The sequence below is a fragment of the Ursus americanus genome, chromosome 21 (genome assembly GCF_024610735.1).
Source record: "Ursus americanus isolate L20-20 chromosome 21, mUrsAme1.1.p, whole genome shotgun sequence".
NCBI lineage: Eukaryota > Metazoa > Chordata > Mammalia > Carnivora > Ursidae > Ursus > Ursus americanus.
In genome coordinates this window covers 33,855,922-33,876,271 of record NC_142147.1, presented here as the reverse complement: position 1 = coordinate 33,876,271, position 20,350 = coordinate 33,855,922, and the positions used below count along the sequence as shown (strand labels likewise).

The 20,350-nt window shown below is 57.1% G+C and overlaps 1 protein-coding gene across 1 annotated transcript in view; it reads right to left on the bottom strand.

Annotated features, from left to right (window-relative positions):
• Positions 1–271: 271 nt before the first annotated feature.
• Positions 272–20,350, bottom strand: part of CMIP (c-Maf inducing protein) — a 233,148-nt gene continuing 213,069 nt past the window's right edge. The window contains exons 11-21 of the mRNA XM_045796073.2: positions 18,069–18,134; positions 16,807–16,833; positions 16,497–16,545; positions 13,732–13,839; positions 11,487–11,603; positions 9,724–9,864; positions 8,990–9,037; positions 7,739–7,885; positions 6,739–6,844; positions 4,858–4,928; positions 272–2,280 (exon numbers count right to left, since the gene is read on the bottom strand). Of these exons, the coding sequence (XP_045652029.1) occupies positions 2,227–2,280; positions 4,858–4,928; positions 6,739–6,844; positions 7,739–7,885; positions 8,990–9,037; positions 9,724–9,864; positions 11,487–11,603; positions 13,732–13,839; positions 16,497–16,545; positions 16,807–16,833; positions 18,069–18,134 (934 nt within the window). The 3' untranslated portion in view covers positions 272–2,226. The remainder of the gene's footprint in view (positions 2,281–4,857; positions 4,929–6,738; positions 6,845–7,738; positions 7,886–8,989; positions 9,038–9,723; positions 9,865–11,486; positions 11,604–13,731; positions 13,840–16,496; positions 16,546–16,806; positions 16,834–18,068; positions 18,135–20,350) is intronic.

Here is a 20,350-nt window from a genome sequence, read left to right as displayed (position 1 = left end):
TGTACACATTGGCATCCGGGTTTTCCCCTGGGGGCGTTTTTTGGTTATTCTGACTAGCGATGTAGCCGTGGCCGGCAGAGGCCAGGGGATGCCGCATGACATCCTAGGATGCCCAGAACGACCTCATGACAAAGGGGGATCGGCCCCACATGTCAAGAGCAGCACGAGTTAGGAGCCCCGGACACTCAGGAGTCCTGACCTGGGCCTAGGTCTTGTCCCCTTCCCACCCCCACCGAAAGGCTCCCTCGAAGCCACACAGAAAGGCCAGATGTCAATGAGTCACTTACAGTTTATTTTTGCCTGAAAGTATTTCACATCTCTGAACACAGCTACGTGACAGTAGTATTAACCATCAGGAAAAGCAACAGTGCGAAGGGAAAAGGTGGCATGTCTCGGTTCTTTTTTTATTTTTTTTTTCCTTTTTTAAAGTTTTTTAAAGTTTTTTTTTTTTGTTTTTTGTTTTTGTTTTTTTTTGTTTTTGCTTCTGCTTCTTCCTGCACCAGAGTGCTGTAAAGTATGGGACCAGAGGGGAGAGAATAAAACCAAACAACAGAAAACAACAACAACAACAGAAAAACAAAACAAAACACAAAACAGAACACACTCACACGCACACACAAAATAAAACCTGGCACGTAAAATGAATTAAGACTGAAACCCAATTTCTTTTTTTTTTCCTTTTTTAAAAAAATGAGGGCATAGTCGGGGGTAATAAAGTCTACCTAGCAAAGTATAAAACGACAAAAGCATGGTTTCCATTGAATAAGATTAAATATATATAAAACAATTACATTGACTGGGGGTTAGGTCTGGAGGTGCCGGAGGGGGCGGTATTTGTGCTAAACCAACAGAAAAGGGGGCTTGGGGGGAGAGGGGACCCCAAGTAAACCATAAAAGGGCTTTCCTGTACAGTGAGGGCTTGTTAAGAAAAAGCCGACTGTTTACAAAAGAAACGGAGGTTGGTCTGTCTCCGGGACTGGGGTGGGGACGGAAGGGGCATCTGTGCTGCAGTGGTCACATTCGTGGGGGGCGGGGTGGGCAGTCAGGCTGGTGGAGGCGACGTCTCTCTCTTCTCCCAAGAGACCATGCAAAGAAGCAGGCATGCATGAGGAGACCACGAGAAGCACAGGATGGCAGGGAGGCCGCGGGCCGCAGTCTCGGTGGGGACGGGCATGGCAGAGGCCACCGGAGATGGGAGCTCTCCGGGGCAGGGGGCAGGGAGGGCAGGTCAGCACCCCCTACACGTGTAAAAGGGGGCTGAGAGAAAGCCGGGGCCTGGCGGGAGCAGGACTACAACATGGGGACCCCACTTCTCCCCCCCTCCGCAGCCTGACCCCCACCCATGAGCAAGTTGGAGACATCTGGGACTTGGAAATGCACAGTGGGGGCGGGCGGGCAGACGGACGGCCGAGCATTAGCATACAGAATCCATTACGAAAAGGCAATTAATTTTCCAAGGAGGTTTTTTTTTTGTCGGTTTCCTTTAAAAAAATAACAATAATACTACCACTACCCCAACAGCTGACTGGTTTGTACAGTACTACAGGCCAGGGGCAGGTGGGGTGGGAGGGCAGGAGGGAGGGAGGGTCAAAGACTTCATAAATAAGAGGCAGGTCCCAGACCCGCAATTTGTCAACATTTCTTAAATAGGCGCATTATTTAAATCTTATGTACAACAAGAATCACTTTGCATAGCAATGGCGAGGACACAGGACGGTGCGATGACATGTCTGGGTTTTCTTGTCCCAATGGCGGTGGGGGGGGGGGGCCCAAGTTCTTGGTCGAGCCTCTGAGGAAGAAAGCAACCTTCCTCGGCCCTCGAGGCCCATCGGGGTCGTTTGACAGGTGGCATCGGGGTTGACTTTTCCCACACAGCATTAAACACAAAGGCAAAGAAAATCCACAAAGGGTCCCCCCTCCCCAAGCCCCCCACCCCCCACCCCACCCCCTCCCCCGACCCGCTGATGCTCCTCTGGTTGCTACAAAGTCCATTTTAGATCAGGTCAAGGTTTCCAATTACGAAGCTAAAAGAATCAGGTGGGGCTGGGCGTGCTTACGGCCCCCCTCCCCACCCCCTCCCCCCTCCGCCCTCTGCCCCCAGAAAGACTCCCCCATCTATCTCACAGCCGGGACGCTGGGGGTGGGACCCCAGGACCGGCGCTCTACGGCTATTAGTCAAGAGTTGTGTGTCGCAGCTGCAAACGCCTTCCTGCCGAGCCGGGAGCTTCACCAGGCTTCCGTGTAGCGGACGTCCACCTCCTTCAGATTGGGAAGCTTGGCCTGCGGGGCAGCAAGGAGGAGCCGGTCCCTTCCAGCACCCGGCCCCGCGGTGCGCGGCTCCCCTGCCTCAGCGGTTGGGGGTCCCGCCCTGCCCTCCCCACCGTGCCATGGGGGCTCCCTGGAGCTCAGAGCGGGGTGACCTCGGGGAGAACACAGCACACGGGGTGTGCCCAGCCCCGGAGACGGTGGGTGACAGCTGCTGGGTCTTCCACACCCCCTCCTCTGAGAGGCTGTGCACCCCTGGCTCTGCAGGCGGGAAGCCTGGGTGTGAGCCCCGGCTCTGCTACTTGCTGGCCACAGGACTCAGGGCAGAGCCCCCAGTCTCTGGGAGCCTTGGCATCATCTGTGAAGCGAACGGGATCCGGCCTCAGCTCCCAGGGCGGTGCTAAGGACAGAATACCTAAGGCACAGCGGCGGCGGGACTCTCTGCGTGGCCTCTCCTATTGCTTCTAGCCCCTCACCGCCAGCAGTAGGGCAGGGAGCGGAGTGGGATCCTGGATGCCCGCAAGGACAGGTACTGGCGGAGGTGGAGATTCTCCCCGCTCAGATCAGACTAGACGATTCTACATGCAATAGCTCAGAGCCGTTTCCCGTTCTCCATCCCTGCTACCCAGACACAGCTCCTGTCTTCCTTCTTTCATGAACAGCTGGCTGCTTCTCCACAAGGCTTCCCTGCACTCCCTCCCTTCCCCCTTTCCCCGTGTACCCGCCGGCCAGGGCGACCTGCGACCTGTGACCCCGCGTGCATACACACAAGCGCGCACAGCTCCTCGGGGCTTCTCTCCTGGGCCCGGCTCACGGCCCGCTGCCCAGGCAGAGGTGACACCCTGGGGGCCTGCAGTCACCTGTGCAGCTCTGTAAAAAAAACTTTAAGCCAACTTCTCAAAATCAGGAGACCGCAACACGCGGACGTGGTTTCCAGGTTCTCCTGAAAAATGGGAAGCTCTGGCTGGACGGGGCAGTGAGCTGTGTGGCCTTGCCCGCCTGGCGGAGTCAGGCCGCCTCCCCAGCGGCAGGAGGGCCGCCCCCAGGCTGGTGCGATCCCCGCAGCACAGAGGCTGGGGCTTCACCCCAGGACCCGCGAGTTGGCGCCACGGGTCCCTCGAACGCGTGAAAGGGGCTTTTCTCCACAGCTGGCTTACTACATACACCCTTTGCTGCTCGACTGCAGGGTCTGGATCCGCGCTCCTCCAACTTCCAGGGGCATAGCAATTCTTGGTAGTGGGACAACAATGCCCACCTGGACTGGAGAGGAGGCCTGAGTCTACACCTGGGACAAGCCCCTTGGGGGGGCACTCAGGCCAGCTCCACCCCCGCCCCCTCTCTGCGTGCTGCTCAGGACGCTTTGCTCTCTCTTCTGGCCGGCCCCCCGGCCAACTCGCTTCTCAAACCCTCCTTCTGTGGAGGGTCTTCTGTACCAGTGAACAGGGCTGGCTGTCCCCTGTGCCTTCCCTGCTGGTCCGCGAGCCCTGTCCTGCCTGGCTTACTGCGTTTATCTGTCTGCCAGGCTGAGCTTCCTCCCGGGCAGCGGTGAGCCAGATGCACCCAGCGTGGGCCTGGCACATAGTAGGTGCTTCCAAAGTGGCTGTGGGTCTGCCTGAGCTGGAGGTGGGAGTGGAGGTGCGGGGGGGACCTGCTGGTGAGGATTCCCTCTGAGTGGCTTCCAGAGTGCGAAGGTGCCAGTGGGCTGGTGGTACCATCTGGCTGCCTGGGCCAGCCCTTCCGACCTTGGCACTGGCTATCTGCAGCCCTGCTCACTCCTTCTGGGGCAGATGGTACCGGGCCCAGGGGGACGGGGGCAGGAGGCTGCTGAAGGCCCAGCTTCCTTAATCCCCAAGACTTGTTTTACAAACAAAATGTGCCCTACCTTTTCCCACCCAGATCCTTCTTTCTTTCCCTAGTTTTATCTTGCCAACCTAGCCCAGACTGCCAGTCCAGGCTCTTATCTGTGTGACTGCACCAGCCCCATAAACGTGCTTCCTGTTTCTACTCTTGCTCGCACCACCTCCTGCCCCCACAAAAAATCAGTTTTCCTCGTAACAGCCAGAACAAGCATAATTCACCATATTGCCTAGAGCCTCTGAAAGCTTTCTACTGAAACTGGATGAAATCTGGAGCCCTTCTGTGACCTGAGACCTTATTCAGTCTGGCCCCAGTCTATTCTTTCTTACTCTCTAGTCACATCTGCCACAAAGTCACTTCGTGCCAACCCTTTCTGCCTCAGGACCTTTGCACTTGCTTTTCCTCTCACCCTTTGCATCTGTGGCTTATCTTTTAGGTCTCAGCTTATGTGGCTTCTACTTCAAAGGGACCGTCCTGAGGATCACAAGCCAAACAGGCCCTCCCTATTTCCCATCTACCCATTCCCTGCTGGCTTCCTCTTTATCACTCCTTTCAACCTGCCATTATTCCATTTACTGCCTTATCTGCTAGCAGAACAGCCTTCCTGCTGGAGAATAAGCTCCACAGGGCGAAGAACCAGTATTTAGATGCTGTTGGATGGAAGGAAGGAAGAAAAGAAGGGAGGGAGGGAGGGAAGGAAGGAAGGAGGGTAGGAGGGAGAGAGGGAGGGATTACCTTCAGATCTTCATAGGTGTCGGCCGAGAGCTTGGTGCTGTTCATGTTTAAGCTGCAGAGACTCTTCATGGCTGTACAAGGACAAACAGACACAGTCATGAGGTCAGTGAGGCTCCCACAAGGGTAGCTGCAGGTATGGGGCAGTCAGCCTGGGGGGCTGACTCTCGTGGCCCAGGCCCCCCGATGAGGAGATGAGAGTAGGAGAAGTGGAGCTTCAGGGGCACGGCCAGGGGCCACCAGGACAGAAAATCTGTTTCAGGCAGACACGGGTCTGGGCCTATGTTCTGTCCCTGCCCTCTGAGCTTCCCTCCTTTCTCGTCCCACTGTCACTCCCTCCACTGCCTGTACCCCAAATGTCCTCAGAGCTTGCCTGCCATATCGCAGATCAGCCCCAGGGGACCAGGCCTGGCCCATCCCCCAGGGGAATTCTGGAAGCTCTCCCGGTAGGGTTGACCCAGGCCCCAACTTCTTCTTCTTCTTTTTTTTTTAAATATTTTATTTATTTATTTGACAGAGACAGACAGCCAGTGAGAGAGAACACAAGCAGGGGGAGTGGGAGAGGAAGAAGCAGGCTTCCAGCGGAGAAGCCTGATGTGGGGCTCGATCCCGCAACGCCGGGATCACGCCCTGAGCTGAAGGCAGACGCTAACGACTGCACCACCCAGGTGCCCCCCAGGCCCCAACTTCTTGAAAGCAGGTCTCAAACTTTGGTTTGGTCAGGAGTCGCTTGTCAGAGATGCGATGCTCTGCCCCACTCTTCGGGGCGCTAAGCCAGGGGCTGTGCGACTCCAGTGACAGTGTCCAAGGAGCACATTTGTACAGAAATGTCTCCAAACCTCATCTTCTCTGCCCTCCATTACTCCCGTCTCCTGTCCCCACCCCTCCCAAGCCATCTGGAGTTTGCCAGCAACCCTGCAGGTGCCATGGCCACTGCCCAGCATACCCCTCCTCAGCCGCTTCCTACATACGTGTCTTGTCCACCCAGATTCAGTCGCCTCCCTGGGAAGCCTTCCTCGACTCCTCCCAGCCGAGGCATGGGGCCTCTGGTCTAAATCAGTGGGTCAGAAATGGGAAGTGCAGATTCCCAGGCTCAGCACCCAAGAACTTAGTCTGGGAGATTAGGGTTGGGGTACGGGAATCAGCATTTCTGGGTTCCCCGAGTGTGAATGTGTCTGTATGTGTGTGTATATGTGTGTGTGTGTGTGTATTTAAAGATTTACTTATTTTAGAGAGACAGCACATGTGCGAGTGGGGGGAGGGGCAGAGGGTGAGAATCCCAAGAAGACTTCCCGTTGAGCGCAGAGCCCAATTCGGGGACTGATCCCACCACCCACGAGATCACGATCTGAGCCTAAACCAAGAGTTGGACGCTCAACCGACTGAGCCACCCAGGTGCCCCTTCTATTAGGGCAACGCTTCTCAAACTTGAACAGTGCATGGGAATCGCCTGGGCATCCTGTTAAAATGCTGTTTCTGAGTCAGCAGGTCTGGGGTGGGACCTGAGAATTTGCACCTCTAATCCCAGGGGATGGCTGCCGTGGCTTGGTCAGGGCAGCCGGGCAGCATGTCCTAGAGCACTTCCCTTGAACCTGCTTCCTCAGGCAAGTATCTGGAGGATATGGATACTCATTTTTCCTTTTCTTCTAGAATATAAGGTCCCCGAGGTCAGGGGTATTTCCCCTCCTGTGGTGTTCCTAGCACCTGGAATGGTGCCTGGCACACAGCAGGTGCTCACCAAACACGTGCTGGATGAATGAATACATCCCAGCACACAGCAGAGTGCACGATGCAGTCCGTGCTTAGCCGAGGTTTGCTGAATGCACGCAACATGCACGCACGCAGCAGGCCCTCGCCCGCCCTGGCAGCCCCCTCAGTACTCACAGCTGAGGGCCAGCAGGCCGGCGTCGGTGACGGGCGTCTCGCACAGGTTCAGCACCTGGAGCATGGTGAGGTGCTCCGACAGGAGCCGCAGGCCGGCGTCTCCAAACTGCGGAGCACAGAACCTCTTAGCCCTGGGACTCGACCAGCTTCCCCCAGGCACCCAGGGAAATGACCTTGAGCTTGAGGCTGGGGTAGCAGTGGAGGAAGGCGATGGGGACAGAGCCATGGCCCTCCAAGCCCCGGGGGTCTGGGCTGCTCTCACTTCTCTCCAAAGACTCAATGCTTCTCCTGACCTGGGTTCGAGTCCAGCTTCTGCTGGTGGGATGTGGGCCAGGCAAGGGCCATCCCCAGGAGTCTTGCTGTCTGTCAGGGAGGGCTTTGAACTCAGTGGCTCTGGCTACAAGTGGGGGCCAAGGCAGCTTTTCCCCGGGGCAGGACAGTGGGACGGGGTGGGATGGGCCTGGAAGGCAGACTGCCAGGAACACCCTGGTTTCTCTTCTGTAAAACGAGGGCGCTGGTGGGGCTACCCACCCCAGGGGTGGCATGGGGACCACACGCACTGATTCACGCGAGGTGCTCCACAGCGCAAATGACCCTGAGCACGGGCAGCAAGTAGCCGTGTGCTGCGGTTATTGTGACAACAAAAAGACCCACGAGCTGCCCGTGTGCTCCCCAGGCAGGTGCGTGACACCAGCCCACCTCTTAGCCCTGCCTCTCAGGGCTTCTAAGACTTGGTCCCGCACATCCCTGCCCTGGGCCTTAGCAATTCCACTGTGAAACAGGCTTCAGGAGATCCTAACCCTCCCCTGGCCTCGGGAGTGGGTGCTGAGCAGCGGAGGGGTGTGGTCATCAAGAGACGGGCCAGGGGCTCTGGGCAGAGAGGCCAGCCATAGAGGAGGGCAGAGCAGGTACAGAGCAGGGGTGCGCTGGGGCACGGAGGCGGGTGCAGGCTGCGGGGGCGGTGGGCGCATGGAGCAGGGTGCAGGCAGGCAGTGTGCACCTGAGTGGACCACAGGTTGAGCTGCTTGAGAGAAGGCAGTTTGATGAGGTGCTCAGCGCAGGCACTGGTTACGTTGGTGAAGGCCAGACTGAGGTTCTCCAGGTTCCCGAAAGAGCCGGAGCTCAGCAAACGAGCCAAGTCGGCGTCCTGCAAACAGACAGGCAGCTAGGGTCTCGGGGGAGGCCTTGGGCTGCCAGCAGCTCCTGAGAGCCCTTCGGACCCCTCTCCCCACTTGTCTTCCCTTGCCCTGCGGAGAGCTGTAGCTGGGGGCAGCAAATCCCCAGGAGGTGAGGTGACAGTGTGGCTCGGGGGGGTTGGACCGAGGGGGCTGTCGGGGAGGGAAGGGCTGCTTCCACGTCCCTGTGGGTGAGGGAGAAAGCCTCCAGTGCTGTGACTCACACCCTGAATCACCGACTGGGGTGTTCTGAGGCCACGTCCCTCCCACAGGCGTGTGTGCGTGCACGCGCGTCCGTGTGTGCCTGGTCAACTCACCCTCCCAGGCAGCAGCTGTGCCCATTTCCCACCTGCAAACACTGAGGCCCCCCAACTCTGAGGCCTGTGTAGACCGATGCATGTGTGAGCACCAGACCGTGAGGTCACGGAGGGTAATATCCGTTCTCCCTTCCACCTTAGTGACTGAATCCTTGAGTTTTAGTGGTCACACAGCTGCCCTGAATAAAGGCTAATCTCCCAGCTAGGTGTGGCCATGTGCTGAACCTGGACGACGGTGTACAGGGAGATGTGCCCACTAGAACTTTCAGAAAGTCCTGAAAGGGAAGGGGCATGTTCTTCTTTGCTCTTCCTCCTTCTGCTGGTTTGAATGCAGATGTGATGGCTAGAGCCTGAGCAGCCTTTTTGGACCATGAGGTAGAAGTCTCATGCCAAGGACAGTGGGGCAGCAGGAGAGAAGGGACTAAGATCCATGAAGACTTGTAAATGGGGGTGGAAAGAGGCACCAGCTTCATAGTGTTATTGTGGTGATAAAATGAACTTATAACCCAGTATCTGGTATGTAAATGCTTCATGTATGTTAGCTATTATTACTATTATTAACAGGTAACGTATCAATATCAACAATAATCTATCACATTCGGTTTCCTGCAACCCAATTCCCTCCTGGAAAAGCTGGCCTGTCAAGGACTATGTCATTCATGTTCACTTCCACCAGACACTCTCTGCTGTTCCCCAGAGGGGAGGCCTAACCACCTCCTTCCCTCCACCCAGCCCCACAGAAGAATGAAACCAACTCACTGTGGACTTGGAGGGCAGTGTTAGCCTAGTAGGCCCACCTTTCCTTTGCTGCAACAGAAAAACCAGACTGATTACGACCCATGCTTTCCCCTGAGCTTCCATCTTACACACCCTCTCCCCATTAACATCACGCACAGTGCCAGGTTCATTTCTGGGTGGTAGAAGGCAACATTGTGGTAGAGAGGAGATCCCAAGAAACACCAGCAGGGGAAGAGAGACAGTGAAGCCCCTTCAAGAAGGGAGTGTTAGCGTACAGCTACCGCTGGAGGCCTCTGGGTCATGTCTCAGAGGCATCCCACCTGTGCGGAGAGAAAGCTGGGGTATTTACACACCCTCCCCTATCAGCCACCGGGTCAGAGCTGCTCCAGGGGACCAGGGGCATGAGTCCACTGCCACTCTGAAGTCCAGCACTGGTGCCCTTAAAGAACGGCCTAAGGGACATGGATGACTTGGGGGGGGGGGCGCCAGTGACTGGCATGCATGACTCTGGGGGTGAGGACGCATTCCTGGCATGGCCGAGGAGGAGCTGTGTGACTGTGGGTCACTGACTTGACCTCTCTGCAATCATCTGGGAAGTGGCAGGTGGCAGTCCCGACTTCTCTGGGTCTGCAGGAGGACTCACTGGGACAGAGGCCCGTGCAGGTGCGGTGGTCCTGGGCTCTGCCCTACCATACCCCACCTGTGCTCTCTGGCTGGCCCAGCTCTGGAGCCGCGGAGCCGGGCTGTGGACTCACCAGCTCCTTGAGCTCCCGCTGCCGGTCACACAGCTGCTCGTACATGCGCTTGCCCACGCCCGTGCTCTCCAGGGTTGAGATGATCTGCAGCTGGGTGTCATTGTTGTCGATGATGTTGTATTCCAGCATCAGGCACAGGATCTGCCCGAGAGCAGGGGAGGCACCTTACAGCTAGCCTGAGGCTCTGGGCAGGGCTGCTCCTTGTAGGCGCAGAGGGCCAAACCCTCGGCCTGGGCCAACAGCCCCACACACCCGGGGAGAGGGGTCTATGGATAAGCTCAGTGTGCTCTATGCACCCCAAAATCTTATCCTGAAAATGAGTAACCGTGCTCTCCCCTCTCTGCATTTCTGCCTGCGTGATATTGGGCAAATCACCAACTGCAGCTTCCCATCCATACGATGGGAACATTTGTGTACACCCAGCTGAGCACAGAGCAGGCCCTTGGCAAATGCATGAAGAAAGGATGCATGCTAGGACCTGAAGGGTTGGTAGAGAGCCCAAAAGACAGGACACCTCCTTCCATCCCTAGTTTCCCCCCCTTTGCCCGGCACACGGTTGGTGATCAAGACATGTTCACTAAGTCAAACTGGAGCCCCGGGGAGCACCTGCCACGTCCTGCCTCCTGGGGCCTCGGGTGGCTGCATGCCTCACTCTGCTTCCCAGCCCTCCTGCCCGGGCTTCACGTGCACAGCCCGGCCTCCAGACTTCCTTTCCGATGACAACTCCCCCTCCAAGGAGAGCCCACCTGGCCCAGGCCCTCACAGCATGGCTCACCTGCCTCCCGGCTCCCTGCACACCCCTGGCCCTGCAAGTCCCCTGCACGAGCACGTGGATGAAGCTCCAAGACCCTCACCAAGGCCTCCAGACACCTCGTAGGCTCTTCAGGCCCGTCCATCCGAATCCCCAGCATCCTGCCCCTTGTCTCAGCCGTCCTGGCCTCCTCCCTGTTCTCACACCACACCTCCTCCTACTGCAGGGCCTGGCCTGTGCTGCTCTGGCCTGGACACCATGCTCCTGACTTCTTCTGAACTCTTTGCCCCCAAATCTCACTGCAACTCTCAGTGGCAGGGAGAAAGCTCTGGGGCTCAAATTCTTGGGATGCTCTTCTCACTAAGAGGTGTTCTCAGCCCCAGCCCCTTGACTTGGGCTGGCACGTTCCCTGGGTAGCACGTGGCACGGTGACGCTGGCTGACTTGGAAGGTGCGTGAGGAAGAGCAATACGGCTTCTGCCCGTCTGCCTTTGGACAGCGGCTCTGGGAGCCTCAGGCTTCTGGGAACTTTGGGAGGAGACAGAGAGGAATCAGGCCAGGCGTGTGCTCCCTGGTGTGCGGGAAGGCTGCAGCCCCAGGCTGCTGCGTGCAGAGAGGCCCGAAGTCCCAGATGCTTTGGCCTCCCCTTGAGAGACCCAGAGTGCGAACCTGTCAGTTGAGCCCAGTCACCCCAAGATCTGTGAGCCAAATAAACGAGTGTCATTGTTTTAAGCCCCCGTTGGGGTGGTCTGTTACACAGCAATAGACAAATGGAACAGAAACCTCCCGTGATCCCTTGGGTCAAAACAGATCACAAGTGAAACGGATAACTTATTTGAGGGAGACCGCACGCTCCTGCGAGGCTTAGGACAGGCGAGGGCTACACCTGCCTCATCGGCGGCTGTGTTCCCAGCTGCTTTAACAGCTCTGGGCTCCTACAAGGTCCTCAGTCAACAAAGGCGAAGGCTCGAACGAGACAGCAGCCTTACCAGGAACTTGGGCCAGCTCCTTACCTCCACCATGGTCTGGTTCCCTCTCAGCGCCAGGAGCATGCAGGGGCCCAGCTTGTTTTCCGCCAGGGAGAGCAGGAATTTTTTGGTCTTGTAACAGGAGCCCATGAGGATGTGCACCTGCGAGGAGAGACGGCTGTGTGAAAAGCAGCGGCCACCACGGGGCTGTGGCCCGAGACGCCTGCTTCTGGGATGCTGAAAGGATTCCCAAACCAGAAGGCCCGCCCACATCCTATCTGGACACTAGATCTGAACTGATCATCAGACCCCCCCCCCCACGTTTCAATGTGGATGAACCTCACGGATATGGTGCTAAGGAAGCCAATCACAAAGGACAAATCCTGTAGGATTCCATGCACGTGAGGGACCTGGAGCGTCGGACTTGGAGGCAGGAACAGAGTGGTGGTGGCCGGTGGGGGGGGTTAGTGTTTAGGGGGCACAGTGTCACCATATGCAGGACAGAGAACAGTAGGGAGCTCTGCCTCCCCTTTCCCAAACTCTCTGGGATCTCTAAGGGATGCTGAGTGATCCCTGCCCCAGAAATCCAGGAACTGGCAAATTCTGCCCCACCTGGGTTCCAAGCAGGGCAGCCACCGAGAAAACGGGGTTTCTTTCTGGTGTATCTGGAGGTGGCACCCAAGGGCAGGGGGCCCCAGCCAACAGGGCTGGGGGCCCAAACACTTGGTGTGCTCCCCCCTCCGACTTCGTGGGATAGCAAACGCCCTTCCATGGTTGGAAACGGCAGCCTAATCAAGGGGACCTCTCCTGCGCCCTGCGTCTCCATGGAAACGAGGCACTGCCATCCCAGGGGCTGGCTGCTTCCTTTTCCATGTATATTTTTTCCGCTCCATCATTAACAACTCTGGCACACGGACGCAATCTCTCAGGCTGGGAAGCTGCCAGCTCCCCGGCTTCTCTCGCACACTGAGTCCCCACATCAAGGGGTGGGGGTCCACTGGCCGTTGCCATGGTGAAACTGTGACATCAGGGGAGCCCTTGTGAGAGGTGGGGGAGGTGCAGGCAGGCAGATGCCAGCATCTCCAGGACGCACAGGGCACCTTAGAGGGGCTCATCAGGCAGCGGGTGAGGAGTGGGGGGCCAGTGCGTAACGAAGAGGCTCTAAAAATATGTCCCTTTCAAGAAAGATTACAGAGGCAGCGCCGGATTTGTCGTCACTGCAGAGAGCTTCGTGAGCTGCTGCCCCACTGCACGGGTGGCCCGGCAGAGAGACAAGACCGACCGCAGCCGTCACCTCTGAGCAGGCCATGCACTAGGCCCCGGCGGGGCACCCCGCGTCCACTGTTGCGTGCACTGGCATGGTGACCCCGAGACGCCGGCACTCCACTCCCTGGCTTACAGACGAGGTGGCGGAACCCAGGTCGCCACGCGAGCGCACAGCCGAGCCTCCATCTGAATCATGTTTTCTCAGGGTTGGGAACAGGCACAGTCCCAGAGCCCAGCTGGCCGTGTCAGCAAGCAGGACAGCCGAGGTCTCTGGCCACTGGGAGGGGAGCCTGTGCCCCCTTCAGGAGACACACATGCTGCCACTGGCAGGAGGGGTTGGCTCTGGACAGCGTGGGCTTGGGTCAAGGGAGGGACATGGAGGCTGAAGGCCTGTGTGACCTTGGGCAGGCCACCAGACCTCCCTACGCTGCTTCAACACAGGTGTGCTTAAGGGGGAAGGCTGAAGATGAAGAAATGGTGCACGTGAGGCGTCCGACACAAAGAAAGTACTGGAAGTCACCGGGGGTGCAGTTACTGGTTTGGTGACCTCAGATCTCTGCTCTCCAAGGCCAGACGATCATCCTGACCTTGGCTTCTCACGGCAAAGATCAGGCGAACCGCTGGGTCTGCAGTGCCTTCTGGAAGTCCTGTGCACACCAAGCCCTCAGGGGCCCGAAGTGAACGCTGCCGCTACAATGAGCTGTGTGAGCTTGGGCGGTGAGCGCCTGGGGCTTCAGCCGCCTAGTCTGTGAAGTGGGGTAACGGTAAGCGTCACCTCCTCACAGAGCTGAGTGGGACTGAGTGAGAGCAGGAGTTTCAAGTCCTTGGCCGGGCGCCCGCTCAGGTGAGAGACAGCAAGGGACACTTGGGGTCGTCACCTTCATCACCATCTTCAGCTTCGATGCTGAAGTGTGGAAATTCCCAGGCTGGCCACCACTGCCAGATCGGGGCAGCTCTGGGCTCAGCAGGAGAGGCAAAGCCAGGCCCGCCCGCCGTGCCCAGCGAGGGGCCCCGGCCCACATACCATGCTGGCGAACAGCTCCCCATCGTCGTCGCAGGCCACCCCTCCAGGGCTGTAGAGCTGGAACCAGCCGTCCTTGCCGGCCCGCACGCTCAGCAGGCACGAGTGCACCTGCGGCAGAGAGGGGCACAACGGTCAGTCCCGAGGGCCCAAGGGAGCCCAGCAAATGATAAAGGCTCGGACAAGTCCCGCAGTTAAGAAACCTGTTTCACTTCTAGTCCAGCAACTCCCACCTCCTACTAAATACCATGGAAGGCCTTTTAGGAAAAAGTGTGGCACCCATAAACTGCGAACTCCAGCCATTCACCTTCAGCTCCGAGGGACGAAGGGCCAGGCCTGGCTTGGTTAGTTGCCCTGAACAAAAGCAAGTCTATGGCCAAATCGGGGTGTGGGGGGGAGGAGGAGAGGCTCAAAGCAACTGCTTGGACTCAGTCCCCTTTTCACCTATGACCTTCTCAGGGGGTGGAGGGAGTTCTTTTTCTCCCTTCTCTCTCTGTGCCTCTAACTCCTCTCTCCTGCTCTCTGGCCTCAGCTCCCCCTGAACCTCTGTCCTGCTCACTCTCAGGGCACCCGCTCCCTCCACCGCTGGGGTCTGCACCTCCCTCTGAGTCTGTGCCTCTCCCTGGAAGGCTCTCTGTCCAGGGTGGGACAGTTCCATGCACAAGCACAGCTCTCTCTGTGGGTCTCAACTGCCTTCCCAGAGCTCTGCATGTCAGTGTGTGGGTGGGCATGTGTGTGCAAACACGTGTGCGTGCGTGTGTTTGGAAGGAATTCCACATCCACCCCGGCCCCTCCTATAACTGCAGAGAGAGAGAAACAAAGGCCTTTGTTTCTTCCCCTCCTCCCTGTCCTCAGAAGAGAGCTGAGAGATGTGCCCAATCATTTCCTTCAGGAGTGAAGGACAATTTGCTGCCAAAAGCCACTTACTCACAGATATTCAATTGATCACAACCCACACACAAGTAAACAAAACCGAGGCGGTGGGGCTTTGATTTTTCCCTCTGAGTTGGAAGAATATCAAATGTTAATTTGTCTACTTCAAAGAAAGAAGGAATCAAGAGTATGAAACTCTATTCGGCAAATATATCCAACAATTTATAACTCTGGCTTCTTCAGGAGGGAGAAGGTGGGAGGGGAGAGTGAGGGAGAGAAACAGAATCAAAGGCAGAGGCACACAGGGGCCTGGAGCAAGGCCTGGTGAGGGGCCTGCTGGGGGCAGGGCCTCCCCCGCAAGACCAGCCCCTTGCTCTCCAGTCCCCCCGGGGGCCTTGTGGATGGTACCGGGCTCGGAAAGCTCCCTGCCAGCACTTGGCTCTGCCTCTCTGCTCTGGGAAGCAGCTGGGACCACTTTTATTCCTCATCTTCAAAGTTTGTATTTGAACTAAAGGCTCCCTTTCCAGAGGAATTCTGAGAATCTGTCTTCACTCACAGGGAAGGATGGCTTAGACCAGCACTGTATCCAACCACTTAAGAGCTCCCGATCTGCCATTTCTGCTTTTCCCACTGCATCTGAGGACCAACTTTGGGAATCAGGGTTTATTATTTTTTTTTAATTTTAATGTTTTTTTATTATGTTAGTCACCATACAGTACATCCCTGGTTTCTGATGTAAAGTTTGATGATTCATTAGTTGCGTATAACACCCAGTGCACCATGCGATACGTGCCCTCCTTACTACCCATCACCAGTCTATCCCATTCCCCCACGCCCCTCCCCTCTGAAGGGGAATCAGGGTTTAGAATCAAGGTGTTTTACAACTTGATCCTTCGAGAACGGTTTTACAGCAGGGCCTCCAGAGAGAATATTCTGGCTCCGTCAAGAAGAAGAAATCACTTCCTCCTCTGCCCATCCTTAACCTCCCGCTCTGCTGGGGGTACGTGTGTCGCGGTCTGTCCCCACTCGGAAGCCGGATCCCCTCACATCCCAGGATTCATGGCCACGGAGAAGGGGGCTGCGAGCTCCACGGGGCAAGGCCAGCGTCCTGTTCGCTTCTGCAGTCCGTCTGGCCCAGGGCGTCTGCCGCAGAGCTGGCCACTGGACCGGCTCGGGGAGCCACACTTGCCGGGTCTGAATCCTGCTGTGGTCACGTACCAGCTGTGTGACTGTGGGGATGCCCCTCAACTTCAGGTTTCCAACTCTAAGAGGAGGGTACTTCAGAGGTAAATGGGGTGATGACAGAACCTACTCGTGCTTGTGGGGGGGGGGGAGTCAAGGAGAAAGCGCACGTGCCCGACACAGGGCGAGCACCGAAGCAAGGCTAGCTATCGCTACGCCGATACAGTGGGTGGAGGAACCCAGGCCCCTCTGAGTCCTTGCTCACACAGCCTCCGGCGGGGGGAAGCTGAGCTCTCCCGGAAGCCCAGATACTGGAGGAACAGAGTGGCCCTTCAAGGAGGCCCACAGCCACCATGCCTGGGCAATGAAAGCCGGCTCAGATTTCAGCTCAGATGTCTTCCTTGGTTTGCTGCTTCTCAGGTCGGCAGCCTAACGGGGATCCACTGCTGTCTTGGAGCTGGCTGGGAAGCCCTGTGCCAGTCTGCCCCTAAAGCAAGGCCTGTGCTCCAAGAAGAAACCGCCAGCCAGGGGGAAACCACCTCTGGCTAGCCTGAGTTTATAGTAACGGACTGACATCACAGGCCGGGCACCCCCATCACAGGGGGTCGTTGTGTTTATGCACAAGGCAAGGAGCCTTTGGAAACCATTCTGAATGCCCGTGGGAGAAAGGAGGCCCTGACAGGGTGCCTTCGAGGGAGGGAGGGAGGCCTCACCTCTTGTCGTGGGTCTTCGGCGAACCTCTGAATCACGTACTTCAGTTCCCTGAAACGGACAGGGTGGCGGCAGAGTCATTCCCAGGGTCCTGGTTTGCATGGACCGCGACAGGGGCGGAGGAGAGAGCCGGGGTGGGGGAGCCTAGCAGAGCTGGCGGGGGTCAGAACTTCCAAATAGAAGCCACGGCTGCCTCCCAGAATGCACGTGACCGAGAAGGGGTGGAAGGAGGGCTGGCCGCGGGGGAACAGCCTCAGGAGAGAAGACATTTGCAACGGAAGAAGGTAATGAAGGTGTTGCCCCAATACTCACTTGGTGAACTTCTCATGTGCGAGAGCTCTGTAACAAAAATAGAGGGAAAACTGCAGTTAGCGGGGTGCTTTTGAAACCCACAACGATCCAAAGATCTTCCTCTAGGGACGGTGAGGCTTTGTCTGATCCGAAGAATGAGGAGGAAGTTGAGAATGAAACACGGACATTTTGCCCCTCCTTGAAACTGCACAACAAAGGCCTCCTTTGATGAGGCAAAGATCCTAGGAATGGGAACGGGAACGGACTGAGCCCCCCCCCCCCCCGCCCTTGGGGCCTGCACCTGCAGACAGCAGCGGGCTGAGCGGGGTCGCCGTGACCCAGGTGTGCTTGCTAATTGTTCCACCGTGAAGGTGCGGCTGCACTAATTACCGCTGTACATCAGGGGGGCGTTCGGGGACCATTCTCCAAGTGAATTGCATCATGGGCCCACTGTCACATGTGTCCCTGGGGCCGTGGGGACAGCAAATGTAGCCAATGACGCCACTGCTCTTTGGAGACAGCCGCGGCTCTCAGGAGTTAGATTTCTCCGGTCTCGAGTCCTGGGGGCCCCAGGGACCGGCCAGGCCAGCAAATGGGGCAATTACCGGGTGTAATGTCCCCCTTGGAGAGCCACATTTCATAAACACAGGCTCGTTAATCGGCTCCTGAGAGAGCCCCGAGCTGCCTCCTGAGGCCTGCCTTCTCCACATCTGTCAAAACAGAGACCTGGAGGCATTTTAGGGCCTGGTTACTCAGACAAAGCCTTCTCCTCAGGCCATTATCCACCAGACAGTTTTCTCCCTATTTTTCCTCGGATAAATTCAATATTGAGATAAGGGCTGGCAAGAGAGAGACGGAGGGCCCATTTCTGGCCCGCCCCGCCCTGGAACACAAGCTAATAATCGTAACGGGTGCAGTAAGAGCGCGTTCAGCATACCGCTGTGTGGCACAGAAAGCAATGCCACGCGCAGTAGCCTGTGATTTTTACTGTGGCCGCCGGAGAGCGCGCAGGCAGGGAGTCCTGGTCCCAAGTGAAGCATAATCAGAATCGCTAACTTCGCTGCATGAAGGCACGGCGGGGAGGGCTTTGTCTGCCTTCTGAGCTCAATGAATCCCTGCAATGCTGCAATGAGGTAATCTCCCCATTTTTCAGAGTGGGGGGTGGGGGTGCCTCCCCAGCGGTCCCACAGCCGAAGACCAACTTCTCCATCTCCCGCTAGTGTCTGTGGTGTTCCCAGGGTGACTTGTGGACAACTGAGGTCAGAGACAGGTGTGGGACTTACTCTTTGGGGAATGGAATGGGTTGAAGCAAGCTGGCCAGGGACGGTCTCCAGTCATCATAGTCAGACCTAGAGAGACAGGGGGCAACAGTCAGGTTCGGACTGGACAAGGAGAGGTTTACCATGTGCTGTCACGGATGGCCCACGATGGGGTGAGGGTCTGGCAGAGACGCCCATAGCACCAACTCTGCTCTAGCCACCTCCTGCTTCCAGGGAGCTGGGGAGACAAGCAGCTGGTGTCTACGGGTATGACAGACAGAACCTGTCCCGAGACTTCCTCATGGCAGCCAAAGGGGCCAGCCCTCCAGCTCCACCCATCCCCTTTCCTCCCACCTCACCTCTGCACCCAGGTTACCAGATCGTCGTTCTTTCTGACTTTCAAATTACTGGGTTGAAATCCTAACCCTCACACCTTAGACTGTGTCTGTGTTTGGGGACACAGATGCGATGAAGGTAAAATGGGGGCCTAACCCAGTGTGACGAGTGTCCTCATGTGGAAAGGAGACCAGGACACACACACACACACACACACACGCACACGCACACGCACACACACACACTTTGGGAAGAAGACCCTGTGAGGACACAGGAAGAAGGGAGCTCACTGCAGGCCTAGGAGAGAGGTCCCAGAGGAAACCGACCCTGCCCACGCCATGATTTCCCATTTCCAGCTTCCAGGACTGCCAGAAAATAACTTTCTGCTGCTCTAGCCACCCGGTCTGTGTAATTTTGTTGCGGCCACCTGAGCTGACTAGCAGAGGAGGCTTATGTTGGGAATGCAAAGGCATTTTCATCCTTGATCAGAACTGAGGGGCAAATTTATAGACTGATTCATAAAAAATAATAAATATATGCTATTCATTTGCAGTTTGGATCAACCCACCTGATTTATCAGGTGCTTCTCCTCTTATGTCCAGATAACAGTGTTTTAACAAAACAGTCCCTATGAATGACAGTAATAACAGGGAGAGTAATAGTAACGGAACAAAACCCAGCAGCTAGGACGGTGCCAGCATGTTGTCCACGTGCCACATGACGCCAAGAGCTTTACCTCTGTTCGCTTACTCTTCACAGTGAAGTCGCTAAGATCGGCCTCAGTCAACAGATGGGGAGACTGAGGCGCAGAGAAGTTATCTGCACAAGCTATCAAAGCTCTGACAGACAGCAGCTGAGGCCTCAGGTGGGACCAGGCACTGGAGGGTCCTGCCCCCACCCCGGCCTGGGACGGACTGTTCCAGAACAGGGACACTAGCGTGAATGACAAGCGGAGCTGCAATGCGCTGAGCACTCCCTGCGTGTCGGGACCGCGGACCATGGGATCAGCCCGCCCACCACGAGTCTATGTGACAGGCGGGAGCGGTTCTGTGGCTGGTGAGGTGACCGCACAGCTGTGCCGCAGAGAGAGGTCCCGGAAAGGGAAGCGACAGCTCCTGGAGGCCGCTGTGGAGTCAGCAGGGCCCCCCATCCCGCCCCCAGCACAGCTTCTGCCAACAGCCCTGGAGGAGGAGCCAGGAGGGTGGGGAGCAGGGGAAGGAACACGCAGGGCAAGGCAGAGCCTCGGCCTGAGGACGGATGGGCCTTCAGCAGGCACTAGAGCATTCCCACATGCCCTGGTTAATACTCACAGACGCCCTGCCAGGCCGAATTCCCACAACCCATTTTGCAGGAGGAAAACAAGGCCCACGGGTGTTTCATATTTGTACAAATCACCCACTAGTTCTCTGGATTTGACCTCAGATGCCTCTGGGGCCGTGACCTCTGTTCCTGCCCCACCCAGCGCCTGTATCTGGTACAGCCCCTGACCTGGGTTCCCCTATTTCTCTGGTTTGGGGGAGTTCACTGTATAGTGAACCCAGAGGTAGCCAGTTCTCACCAACTGTCCTAGCCAGCCAGGCACCTCTGAGGTCCCAGTCTTTAACCCACACACAGCAGTGAGGCCACTTGGAGCAGCCCCGCCCACGCTGAAGACTTTGGGGTGCCCAGGTGCACACACACCTTGCTCGCAGCAGTCCTGGGAGGGGCTGCATCTTATCTCTGCACCTGTCGGGTTGGGCGGCAGGCCAGGCAGATGGCTGGTGTCCGGAAGAGGCCTATTGAGCTGTGGACCCAGCACACGCTAGGGAGCTACAGCCAGGGTCTGGGGTTCACTCCCATGTGGAAGGGGATGTGGACAAATGGAAGAGCGTGCGTCCTCAGCTGTGCACTTGAGTGTGCAGTCTGACCTGGATCCTGCCTTGATTGGGGCAGGAAGCTGGGTTCTGGCAGGAGGGGGTATCTGAACCCTT